This window comes from Drosophila navojoa, chromosome X, assembly GCF_054131105.1.
Source record: "Drosophila navojoa isolate 15081-1374.11 chromosome X, UAZ_NAV_1.0, whole genome shotgun sequence".
NCBI lineage: Eukaryota > Metazoa > Arthropoda > Insecta > Diptera > Drosophilidae > Drosophila > Drosophila navojoa.
Window position 1 is genome coordinate 25,990,982 of NC_142895.1, and position 12,412 is coordinate 26,003,393.

General features: G+C 46.0%; 3 protein-coding genes across 6 annotated transcripts; 2 read left to right on the forward strand and 1 right to left on the reverse strand.

The window, feature by feature from the left end:
• The first annotated feature begins 254 nt into the window (after positions 1 to 254).
• mRpL14 (mitochondrial ribosomal protein L14) lies at positions 255 to 936 on the forward strand. Its single transcript, XM_018108885.3, has one exon. The coding sequence runs from the start codon at positions 352 to 354 to the stop codon at positions 865 to 867; it is 516 nt and encodes a 171-aa protein (XP_017964374.1). The 5' UTR covers positions 255 to 351; the 3' UTR covers positions 868 to 936.
• On the reverse strand, positions 918 to 5,555 carry Raf (serine/threonine kinase raf oncogene). Of its 3 annotated transcripts, none has more exons than XM_018108879.3 (6): positions 4,924 to 5,554; positions 4,094 to 4,851; positions 3,818 to 3,946; positions 2,612 to 2,752; positions 2,158 to 2,531; positions 918 to 2,070 (listed from the first exon to the last, which is right to left on the reverse strand). In XM_018108879.3, the coding sequence occupies exons 1-6, from the start codon at positions 5,084 to 5,086 to the stop codon at positions 1,488 to 1,490; spliced, it is 2,148 nt and encodes a 715-aa protein (XP_017964368.1). In that variant the 5' UTR covers positions 5,087 to 5,554; the 3' UTR covers positions 918 to 1,487. The 3 variants fall into 3 exon arrangements, with proteins under 3 accessions (XP_017964368.1, XP_017964367.1, XP_017964365.1); XM_018108878.3 differs by having other exon boundaries at positions 4,052 to 4,851; XM_018108876.3 differs by having other exon boundaries at positions 3,818 to 4,851; positions 4,924 to 5,555.
• A 524-nt stretch (positions 5,556 to 6,079) lies between these two features.
• Positions 6,080 to 9,216, forward strand: LOC108656665 (uncharacterized). Of its 2 annotated transcripts, none has more exons than XM_018108880.3 (6): positions 6,080 to 6,237; positions 6,371 to 6,523; positions 6,620 to 6,744; positions 6,845 to 6,980; positions 7,617 to 7,723; positions 7,843 to 9,216. In XM_018108880.3, exons 1-6 carry the CDS (start codon positions 6,228 to 6,230, stop codon positions 8,632 to 8,634), a joined length of 1,323 nt encoding a protein of 440 aa, XP_017964369.1. In that variant the 5' UTR covers positions 6,080 to 6,227; the 3' UTR covers positions 8,635 to 9,216. The 2 variants fall into 2 exon arrangements, with proteins under 2 accessions (XP_017964369.1, XP_017964370.1); XM_018108881.3 differs by having other exon boundaries at positions 6,087 to 6,242.
• Positions 9,217 to 12,412: the final 3,196 nt, after the last annotated feature.

Sequence of the window (12,412 nt, forward strand, 5' to 3'; positions counted from 1 at the left end):
AATTACGACGTTACAATATCGTGTATTTACATCAGAAGTTGAGAAATAACAGCCAGTGTGCACTAGTTTACATAAGACAATAATATTGTCTATACATACACTAACCAGTGGATAGTGATACATATTAAATCTAAAAACAGCACAGGTTTATTTAAAAAGCGCGCCCAAATCCTTATATTGTCGATGTCACAATTTACTATCGTATAAAATACAAACGTATCGATAGCTGCGCAATGCGTGTTCACTTTCAGCGCTGTCTTGCATACGACCATCGATGTATCGATAGGCATTGTATAATTTTATTTGTTGTGCTGAAAATCAGCAACGGGCAAGTCGAAAACTTTTGGAGCAATGGCTCAAATCCTGCTGAGAAACTTCACACGAGCCGGTAATGCGGCGCTCTTAACAAAAGGCACCAGCTGCAGCTCCATCACAGGGACAAGCGCCGAGCCCGGCAGCTGTCAGCTGCACACAACGCCGGCATGCTGCGAGATTAGGAAACTGGCTCGACTGCGCGTGGTGGACAACAGCGACCTGGGCAAGCGTGCCATGGCCGAGGGTCGGCCACCGCGATGCATCCATGTGTACAACAAGCGGGGCGTTGGCCTGATCGGCGACAAGGTGCTGGTGGCCATCAAGGGCCAGATGAAGAAGGGCATCCTGGTCGGCCTCAAGCAGAAGCAGCGCATAAAGCAGCCCCAGTTCGACAGCAACAATCTGGTGCTCATCGACGACAACGGCTCCCCGCTGGGCACACGCATCCACGTGCCCATTCCCACGGTGCTGCGGACCATACTGAAGGAGAAGACGTTGGCCAAGGGCGCCGACTACACGAAAGTCCTGGCCATAGCCAGCCGTTACGTTTAACTGTACAAAGGATATATATAATTATGTATAAATAAATAAATAAAACATGATTGTTCTTTATAGTAATAAGTAGTATATTGTTTATAATGTAGTTTCTCTTATTATTTCTCATTTTTTAGTAGTAGATCCCTAACGTAAGTGTGTGTGAGTGTGTCTGTTTGTGTGTGTGTATATATATATATTTAGATGTATGTACATATGCGCGTTTCACTTTAGTTAGTTTACAATAATAGTCGTGGTTGTTTTTGCGTTTGTTTAAATGATAACAGAAATGCACATTAGAAGTTGCCTCAGGCCGAGCAGTTGTCGGGCAGAGCGAGACAGCTAATCTTGTCTCCCTCTCTCTCGCGTTCAGTTGCTTCAGGCTAAGCTCAAAGTAAAGCAGCGAAAAGAGACGACAAGGAAGAGCGAGAGAGCGCTAATCTCTTGTCCTGCTCACATTCAGATTCCATACTCCTCTCCCGCTCTCTCTCCTGCTTAGTGTGGCCTTGAAGCATTTGTTTCATGCGTTCCATTCATAGTAAGTACAGGTACAGCCTCCTCCTCCTCATCGTCATCGTCATCGTCATCCTCGTCCTTCCATCTCCATCCAACTCCTTCCTAGCTCAACTTATATCCTCTTAGATGTTGCCCGCGCTGTTGTAGAACTGAAAGTTATTGTAGTTGACCGGCGTCTTGGGACTGGGGCACATGTAGAGGAAGTCATCGTTCTGCAGCTGGGATTGGGTTAGATTCGGTTCGCTGGCACTGCGATGAATCTTGGGCAATGTGCGGAGCATATTCTCCAGCATGTTGAGCAGAGGCCGAAACAGCGGTCGCTCCTTGGGATTGTATTTGATGCAGTCCTCGGAGAGACGTTTCAGCGCCTGCGGTGCATCGGATCGCACCTGGGTCATGTCGGGACGCAGCAGACCGCGTCCGACCATAAACAGAATCTGATCCTTGTTGCTGATGTTGCGATAGGGCAGGCACTCGGCCAGCAGCTCGTACATGACTATGCCGAACGCGTAGACATCTGATTGAAAGGAATAGGGATTCTGTTCCTGCATGCGTATCACCTCCGGTGCCATCCACAAAATGCTGCCCGTTGGCTGATTCGCTTGCTTCTCGCCCGACCAGCGCGTCTTGGCGGTGGCCAGGCCGAAATCGCCAATCTTCACGGACAGATCCTCGTGCAGGAAAATGTTGTTCGTCTTGAGATCCCTATGCGTGGATAAAGAGAGATCGGGAATAGCGGGGCGATAGTTAGTTTCCATGTATTGTATTATATCATATATTCCAGTGACGCACCTGTGTATTATATTCTTCGCATGCAGATAGTCCATGCCCTGAGCCACCTGCCTGCCAATGTCGATGAGGGTGTTCAGCTTGAACTTCGTCTCGTTGACATGGACGTGCTTGTAGAGGCTGCTGCCTTCGCACCACTGGGTGACTATGGCCAGCGAGGGCTTCGAGACGCAGCCCATGAACAGCAGAATGTTGCAGTGGCGCGTCTTCTTCAGCATGGCCACCTCGTTCTTGAACGCCTGCAGCTGGGCCGGGCTCGGCGTCTTCACCTTGAGCGTCTTCACCGCAACGGGTCCATGCCAATGGGCGCGATAGACTGTTCCAAACGAGCCCGAGCCGATGCGTGGCCCAATCAAGATCTCCTCTGCTTGGATGTTCTATACGCGAATATATACCAAAATCGAATTCAGATTAGCTAGATCTCGGATCTACACGGCATCGCTACACTGCAGCTCACCCAATTCTCTTCCGAGTTCTTGGCATCACGCGAGAGCAGATTCTTGTTGCTCTCGTCGGCGGATCTGGCCCGGGGTCGATTGTGCTTCAGCGTGCTGGTGGGCGACGATTGCGTCGAGTTCGAATGATCCGTGCATGGATGCTGCAATGGGGCAAACAGAGAAGGAGAAACAGAAACAAAAAAAAAAAAGAGAGAAAGAGGAGAAGAGCGCGGAATAAAACCAAAAAGCGAGCAACATAAAACAAAAACAAAAATCACGTGTGTTAGTAAACAGATCCAAGCCAAATAAATGTTATATACTCTCTATTCCTATCCGCTCAACCTTCCACCTATTTCCCACTCACCCCAGAACTCTTTTGTATTCGTAATCCCATGACATCCATTACAGATTCTATTCCATTTGGCATTACTTTCACAAGACTTTATATACGTTTGTGATACTTTTTGATAGGGTATAAATGGAATTCTCTCTCACTTGGCAAATATCTATCGACAAACTACACTTGTAAGGGAAATTCCTTTACGATCCAGTAAAAGCAATATTGTATGGAATGGTTTAACGATAAGCCTCATAGAGTTCTATAGACAGTTTAAGTGGAATTCTTTCACACTTTGTTTATAATTAATGAGAGCAGCAAATGATAAAAGTGGAGCTCATTTCTATACTATTTTTATATATTATAAAGTTAGTTTTGAATTGAAATCCATTCAACTTTTTATAGCTTCAGCATAAACAACTTTGATCGAATCAGTTGCACCTATATTTCACCCACGCAAGTGAATTTAGGAGCTACAATAAATTATAAATTGAGTTTGAACTAAGGTTGAAGTCTTTATATCCTGATGAACCCAAAGTCTAATATCCAGCATTACCGAAAAAAGAGACAGAGTGAGGTTAAAAGACGATATACTTGACTTTGTAGTATCGGATAAATGGTCCACTACAGATCTTTCACTTCATGTTCAGTCAGTCAAATGGCTTCTACATAGATATCTATCATTGTATTGTCTCTTAGCCAGCTAGGACGTACCCTCACATTGACATCCTTTAGGGAATTCAACAAGCAATGGTCAACTGAAATCTGGCTAGAGTCTAGTCGTACCCAGATATCAATGGGTTATTCAGATTATATATAGATAGGTAGCCCCTCTAGAGTTATCCACCAGCATATGCTGGCCATCTCTAGGTGCTCGACATCCACTTACCGGCAATGGGGGTCTGGCTTGCATGATGAGGCTGCGCTGCGTGTCGTTGGTCAGCGGGCGGATGCTGTTGATGCAGACATTGGGCGCCGAGTTGGAGCGGTCGTCCTGGCTGATGCGCGGCGGTCGGCCCTGTCGGTTGGCAGAAGGTTTAGAGCTGCTGTTGTTGGTGGTTGTTGTGGTTGTGGTCGTGGCGGTGCTGCTGCTGCCGCTGCTGCTGCAGCGACGGCTACTCACATTGAAGCGGACAGCATTGCTGCGACCCACGGGCAAACCCACCGAGTTCTCCGGATACGATGACAGCAGGCGCTCGTAGTAGCTGTCCACGGAGAAGGGCTGGCAGAGCATGGGCACGCGGCCGGCGCAGCGCTGATGGAACCGGAAGTTGCACTGGCTGCAATAGAAGCCCGTGAAGAGCAGCCGACGGCAGCCCTCACAGAAGACGATCGAGAAGAAGGTTTTGCGTATGAACTGGTGCTTGATGTGCGGCCCCAGCGGGAACTTGTCCAGCAGCCGCACATAGATCTCCTCCACGTGGAGCGTCCCAATGTCCGTGTTCCACGGTATGATATGTCGGCCGCTATGCGGCGTCGTGCTCACCTCGCACATGAACGGCTCCAGCTGGCGCAGCGTGAGCGCCTTCATCAGTGCATCGCACAGCCGAGTCCCAGCCACCACCTCGACGGAGGTGCGCTGCTGGTTGGGCAGATGGGCGCGCAGCAGCACCTTTGGCTGCCGGGTCAGGGTGCCGCACTGGCTGCCCGACCCGGTCTCGCCCGGCGTCTGCTCGTGAGCGTGCCTGGCCAGCTGGCGCTGTTGCTGGAGGATTTGCGTTTGGTTTTGATAGTGTGGCTGATCCGTGCGATCCGCACCTAATGCCGACTGTTGTTGCTGCTGCTGCTGTTGTTGTTGCTGTTTGGCCTCACTTTGGCTTTGGCTCTTGGAATCGTCGTCCTGTTGCAGAGCATTCAATTGCTCCATTAACTCATGCTCCTTGGCCTTCAGCTCGTGCAGCTTGGACGTCAGCTCCTGGTATTCTATACGAGGAAAGAAAGAAGGGAAATCGGCAGTGAGCAATTGTGAGAGTGCGTTGGGTATTGAGAATCCACCTGTTAAGTACATAGCTGGCGGCTCCTGAAGGTTGGCGAATTTCGCATTCAATGCGTCGATGTTCTCCCTCGTCACATGGATGACCAGCTGGACATTGTGAAGCTCGTCGGCAAGCGGATCGTAGACTTCGCTGTCGCTCTCCGGCGATGAGTCGGTCGACATGGCGGCGACGACTCCAAATGGCGCTCACCTGCGTCCAGGTGATTCGTTTGACAACTTTAACACCTCAGCTCCTACAGCTGCCTGACCATGACCCTGACCCTGAACTTTGTTGCGGCTGCGGCTGCTGCTGCTGCTGCTGCTATTTTTGCTTTGATTATTAGTTTTGGTCAGTTGTTTGTTTTGCGCTTGCGTTCAGAATTTGCTCGATTGACACTGGTTGACACCCACGTTCGCATCCGCTTCCACATCTAAATGCACAAGCACAAACACTACCAGCTGAGAGGCAACGGCTGCTGCTGGCAGCCAGCGGCTGCATTTTTTCACTCGCCCGACTTTTAATTGATTAAAACGCAGTCCGCGGATGCTGTTTCTTCTTCTACTGCTGATTCTGCTTCTGCTTCTACTTCTGCTGCTGCTGCCTCTGCTTCTTCTGCTGCTGCTTCTGCTGCTGCAGCTGCTGCGTTGCGTATATTTTGGAGCCGATAAATTCAAGTTCTGAGCTAGCTCGATTGTGCAAGTCGTGAAGCAGCTCAAGCGGGACATTTATCGATATACCGGAATACATCGCATTGCAAAAAATAAAAAACGCGCGAAAATTTTTAATACTTGCACACATCCCGAATTAAGTAAATATATTATTAATTAACAGTTTCCTTCATATATTACTGTACAATATGCGAAATAGTTAAGTTAGCAAAAAAAAGGGTCAATATAAGATTCGTATAAGACCAGTTGAGTTACCAATTCAAATGAACCAACTGCATTCTTATGTAAATATCGCCAGAACATCTGATAATGGTACATCGATATTCATAAATATTTAATGAACCTTGATTTTTTGGTGCGAGTCTCCATTAAATTATTTCTTAACTTTCCAAATAAGCTAATGGCATGTACACTTTATATGATTTCATATACAATAGTTTGATATGCGCACACGAATCACATTTCACTTGTATCGATAGTGGTCGTTCTTAAACTTATCGACTTGGGTTTCTAGCATCCCTAATTTTGCTGACCAACACACATTGATATTTTCGCTGTACGCAAACGTTTGCAGTTTCAGATTGCTCGGCCAAAAAAGTCACTTAAATGTGCAAAATTAATGCACAATATTAACACTAATATCTAAACTGGAGTCATGGACGAAGGTAAGGTAGTGTGCGCCCGTCCTGGGCATTCCACTTTGGCTCAACAATCCCATTAAATTCATCTGAACTTGTGTGTATATCTTTCTGTCTCTTTCGCGGCGTCTTCAATGCTCGCTTGCTGTTGCTCTATTAGAATATTCAACGGCGTCTTCCGCCGGTGGCGCCGGCGGCAAAAAGGCCGGTGCTGGCAAACAGCACAATACGCTGCCACTGTGGGGCAATGAGACCTCAATGAACCTCAATCCCCTGATTTTGGCCAACATACAGAGCTCCAGCTATTTTAAAGGTAAGCCAAACTAACCAAAATTTACCCGCCAAAAAACAAAAAAGAAAAACAGAGGCACGAGAGATATACAATTTGTTGTTGCTTTCGCCCGCACAGTTCATCTATTCAAGCTGAAAACATACCATGAGGTCGTCGACGAGATCTACTACCAAGTCAAGCACATGGAGCCCTGGGAGCGTGGCTCGCGCAAGACCTCCGGCCAGACGGGCATGTGCGGCGGTGTGAGTTTATGAAATGTAGCGCTAATCGTTGGCGATAATATTTAATCCGTTGATTAAAGTGACAAGTGCAGCACGATATGCTAATGCTTTTCGTTTGCAGGTACGCGGTGTTGGCGCAGGCGGCATCGTATCCACCGCCTACTGTCTGCTCTACAAGCTCTACACGCTCCGTCTGACGCGCAAGCAAGTGAACGGACTACTCAACCATACAGACTCAGCCTACATTCGGGCACTAGGTAGGTGGTTGGTAAGTCGCATGAGTTCAGCCGTGTCTCACTCGTTGCTTGCTCCTGCTCCACCCGCGTCTTTATCTGTCCCACTCTCCCTCTATCTATGTCAGTCAGTACGCAGCTCATTTGATCCAGTTGAGTTTCAACATATCAATTTTTATTATTTTCTTAGAATTGCAATCAAATTCATAGACGTGTTTATATCATAAACAATATAAAGTTATCATATTTTTATTGAGAATAATTGAACACTGATAGTTATACCATGATATTGTATACAAATATGTTTATGTTATATTATAACCATGATTTGCGATGCCATATGGCATATACAGTATACCCTAGATTCGCTTAAATACAGTGTTCCAAAGTTTGCCAATAGCTCACCAATTTGATCTTCATAATAGATAAATCTTTGCATTATGTTATATATATTGAATATGTATGAACATTAGTTATACCATATATATTAGTCATATACGTGTTGGGTTAGTTCACTCTTCGATAGTATTTTTCCTTATTACAAACTCAATTAATACTAATTATGATCTCGCTGAGCTGCGTGCTATCCTCTTCTTATTTATGACTGTGTGTGTGTGCTCACTAATAAGTAATTGTGGTTTTTGTGTCAATTGTCTTTAGGTTTTATGTACTTACGCTATACGCAGCCGCCGGGAGACTTGTATGACTGGTACGAGGATTATCTGCAAGACGAAGAGGAGATCGACGTCAAAGCGGGCGGCGGCCAGGTGAGTCAACTGTATGAGCCACCAATCAATATGCACAACGAATTCCTTCAATTCTGCAATCGCGTACACATTCGACTAATCAACATTCTCTATTCGCTTCTCGGTGTGTGCCCGTCCAGGTGATGACTATTGGCCAGATGGTATATCAGTTCATGACAAAGCTGGACTGGTTCTCCACGCTCTTTCCGCGCATTCCCGTGCCTATACAGAAGCAGATCGAGAAGCGGATCGAGCAATACTGCCGGGAGCAGGGTATCACGATCAGCCAGCTGAGCACGGGTCGGGGCAACGGTGCGGCGGCAGCTGCGCTCGGCTCTGCCGCAGCCGTGGCGACAGGCTGTGATGACTATGAAGGCGGTGGGCGTGGCCATGGTGCGGCACGTTCCGGCGGAGGTGGCTATCCGCCTGCCAACTATCGTAATGATCATGACGATCGCGACTACTATGGAGCGCCAGCATCTGGGTCATCGTATGGCCGCAGTCGCTGCTACGACGATTACCCACCGCCGGCGCTAGCCTCCTCGATGCTGCCGTATGGCCATGTCGAGCGCGAGAAGGACTATGGGGAGCGGGGCGACCGCGGCGATCGTGTCGAGCGGCGTCGCAGCAGCAAGCACAAGAAGAAGCACAAGCACAGACAAAACTCGCGAAGCCGCAGTCGCAGCCGCAGCAAGAGTCGTCATCGTCACGATCGCAAACGCGAGGAGCGTGGCAGCCGTCATCGGTACAACGATCATAACGATGAACGCGAGAAGGATAAGGATAGGGAGCGCGATCGAGAGCGGGAGCGGGAGCGTGATAGGGATAGGGAAAGGGAACGGGAGCGCGATCGGGACCGGGACCGTGACCGTGACCGTGAGCGGGATCGTGAACGGGACCGGGAGCGGGACCGGGAGCGACGCCATCGTTGACACTGACGAAGTTGTTTTTCTTTAGCAAACTGAATATTGTTTCTTAATATGTAGAACACTTGATTTATTATTTGTAATGACATTTTTTTCTACAATCCCACTCCTTCCCTGCCCTTCCTCGTTCACCACTTCATTGCGGGCCAGTGTAATGCAAGTATACGACTCGCATTCAACTGGACTTTTACTCAGGTTAACAACAGACTCACACACACACACATACACAAGCAAGTATGCATACGGACAAGCATTATGGCTATATTTTGTAATTCATAGCTCTTAACTTTTAACGCTGAATGTACATTTTTCAAGTTGTGTTTTTAATGCAAAATAAAAAAAAACACCTGTTTAAGGTTTACGATCGTTCTTACTAACAATATGTGAAAAATGGTTAGAAATTCGATTTGAAAATTGAAAGAAAAGAAATTGCACATCAAAAAATATTTTGGAAGATTTTTGATGTGTACAGTGAATATTAATTTTATTTTTGTTTTAAATAACTATAATTAAGTACTTGTGAAAGAAATATTTCAAAATGTGTTAAAATATTTTTGAATAAATATTTTTTTTATATGTATATATAAATTTTATTTTGTTATTATTTTATTAAGCTCTGCTTTATTCTGAGACTTGATGCTCTTATTATCTTAGTGCTGTAATAATCTTAGATCTAGATTTTCTTTATTACTACTGTTGTAAAATCTTTTACGTTTATCTGATTTCCCGAAGATGCAGAGGATGTATGTAATCTTGTAATCTTCTGTTGCTAATATTCAGATTATGTGCTAGGTGATTTGAATACGCTGAGAGTTTATTCGCATACCTGAAACTGTGTTGCTGAATAAGTTCCATGAGAGTTTCAATCTGTAAGTCTCTATGGAACATCGAATTTTCAACAAGCCAGCTATATTCGTAGTTTCCTTCCTATAGTTGTCTCTCTTCTCTTATATTCCTTACATTTCGGTTACAACCCTCCAGATGGAGCCTTACTTTTGTGGAACTCGAAATTAAGAATCCTAGTAATCCATCCGAACATAGCCTCTCAGTGGCAAAAATGCTGAATTGCGCCCTAAAGCCGGCTACGCTTGGCCTGTAAGCTGGCAATGCTTTTTCGTATGTAAGACTGGCAATGCTGCTTGCGCCTGTAAGCGGGCAAATCTTTAGCAAAATGATCTTCGGCCTATGACGGCCATTCTGGTTGTTAAATATTTGACAGCTAGTTTAACGGGAGATGCTAACGAGAGCAGGGAAAAGAAAAAATGTTAAATTTAACAGTAGCATGCGAAAACGAGCGTTAAAGCAAATAGAAAAGGCAAACAATACACAATTACACACACACAGCCATATAAATTTGTATGTATGCACTTGTGTTTATGTATAAAAATAGGCAATTGACAGAAGAGTGCGAAGTGTGCGTTCAATGAATTAAAATTAATATTTAACTAGCTAAAATGCGCGCCCAAAATAAATAAAATGAACACGCGTGAATCTATGTATGTATGTATGTGTGTGTGTGTGTGTGTGTGCTTTAAATTATATTTATATGCATGCGCTAGTATTTGTGCATCGGCCACAGAAGCTAGCCTAGTTTATTAGCTAGCGGCGCAGAGCAGAAGCAGAGCTAAGTCGAGTCGAGTCGGGCAGAGCTGAGCTGAGCAGAGCAGAGCAGAGCAGAGCAGCTTAAACACCGGGCAAGCCTCCAATGAACCACGCCTCAGGCCCCGCGTGGCCCGCTAAGCCGATGTGTGAGAATTTGAGTCTGTTTGAGCTTAAGTCGGAACGAAACAAAATAAATAAATAAAAAAAAAGAAAAAAAGAAAACAGTTGCTTGCGCACAGTGAAACGCGAAGCAAGCGCCGCCAACGTCGCCGCGTTCTCTTGTCCGCACGCTCGCTCGCTCGTCAACGTACGCGTCAAACGTGTTGCCGACCGTTACAAAAACGAAAAAAATGTATATGTATACATATGTGCATACAAAAAATAAATAAAACTAAATAACAACAACAACGAAGAAAAGCAATCGAAACGAAACGGCAAAAACGCAAAAGAAAAAGCTGCGAGCCAAATAGCTAAAAGAGTTAAAATGTAATTTGCATGTGTTTTAAACAGCTGCTAAATTCAATATCTAAACACATACACATACACAAGCACACACACATACAGTGGCAGCACCAGCGACAGCGACAGAAGCAGAGGCAGAGACAGGCTTTAAAGTGTTTGCAATTGATCAATGTCAGCGCATGGGAAAATGCAATGAATGCAACAGCCAGGGCTGCTGCAGCAGTTGCACAACCCGGCTCGTACCGCAACCGCAAACAATTTAAGTTCACATTAATTGCCTGTCAAACATAGTAAGCAACTACACACTTGATATAAACCACAAATATATACATACATACATACATACATATGTAGTTACAATTCGCAAGTGGTATTTATATGGCTGCCGTATTTGCTAAAGCCCAATTTGCTTAGGAGCGAGCGAGCGAGCAAGGGAGCGCGCCAGCCCTGGCAACGATAAACGCAGAGCGTACAATGTGCGCGTGCGTGTGCGCGTCAAACGCTTGCTCTGGCCATTTTCGTGTGCAATAAACATAAAGCTAAGGCTAAAGTGTGAAATAGATGTACACACTTATGCATAAATGAATACATATACACAAGTACACGCATGCTCGCATGAATATGTACATGTGTACATTCATTGTACGCGCCCTCCCTCTCAACAGCATTCATTGTGGAAGCGATTCATTGAAAGTTGACTTCAATCGGTTACTGGGCCAGCAGCAGAGTATAAGAGCGAGAAAAAAAGAGAGAGAGAGAGAGAGAGAGAGAGAGGCTGTTAGACTGATTATAAGAGCGCGCTTATGTTATCCTTCAGTTTTCTTAGTGTTAGCCATTTCGTCAATTACATTGACGTAATGCAATTCGCCGTTCAAGCGAAACACAAATACAAACACACACACACACCACACACAGAGAAATACGCATACATACATAATTGCCAATACATACAGTTCGGCGTCTATCGCAGGTGTGTTGCCTAAAGTGGTTTCCATTTCGCAACGAGACAACGGGACGGTGGCAATCGGCGTCACATCAGCGTCAGCGGCGACGTCAGCGTCTTGTCAAAAATTGCACTTTGCTTGTTCTGTTTGCTGTTGTCTCTTCATTTTCGTTATTTGTTATTTATGCCGCTTGATGGGGCGGCACTTTAGCAGTCAAGCATGCGTCGCTGCCGATGCCGCCCACAGGTTTCATGACTGATCGGGAGTGTTTGCACACTCACACTCAAACTCTCTAACACACATACACACACTCTGTCATATTTTGGCGCCCTTTTTTCTCTTCCCACTCTCTCTCCCTCTCTCTATTATTCTTGTTCCTTCTGTCGTCAATCTGCCTCGTCGCTAGATACTGGTCGCTGGTCGCTGGTCGCTGGTCGCTGGCCGCGGCTGCGTCTGCGTCTGACAAATAATTACGCGTCACGCCGCCGTCGACGTCGCGACGTCCGCGGCCCCTGCCACTGACGTCATAGCCAGCACGGCGCGAACAAAGTGCGCAACGAATCACAATGGGCCACCGCTCGCGAATCGCTGGTGAAATTGATATTGAGATGACATTACCTCTCCATTTACCACATGTTATCGATCATTGTCAATGCGATTGTCGCCCCGATTGCGCTCATTCGCAAACGCTTTCTTTCGCACCATCTCATCCACAGCCATAGCCAAGGACTGAACTCATCATTAAACAGCAGTTAAATGCGAATAGCTTTGCCAAC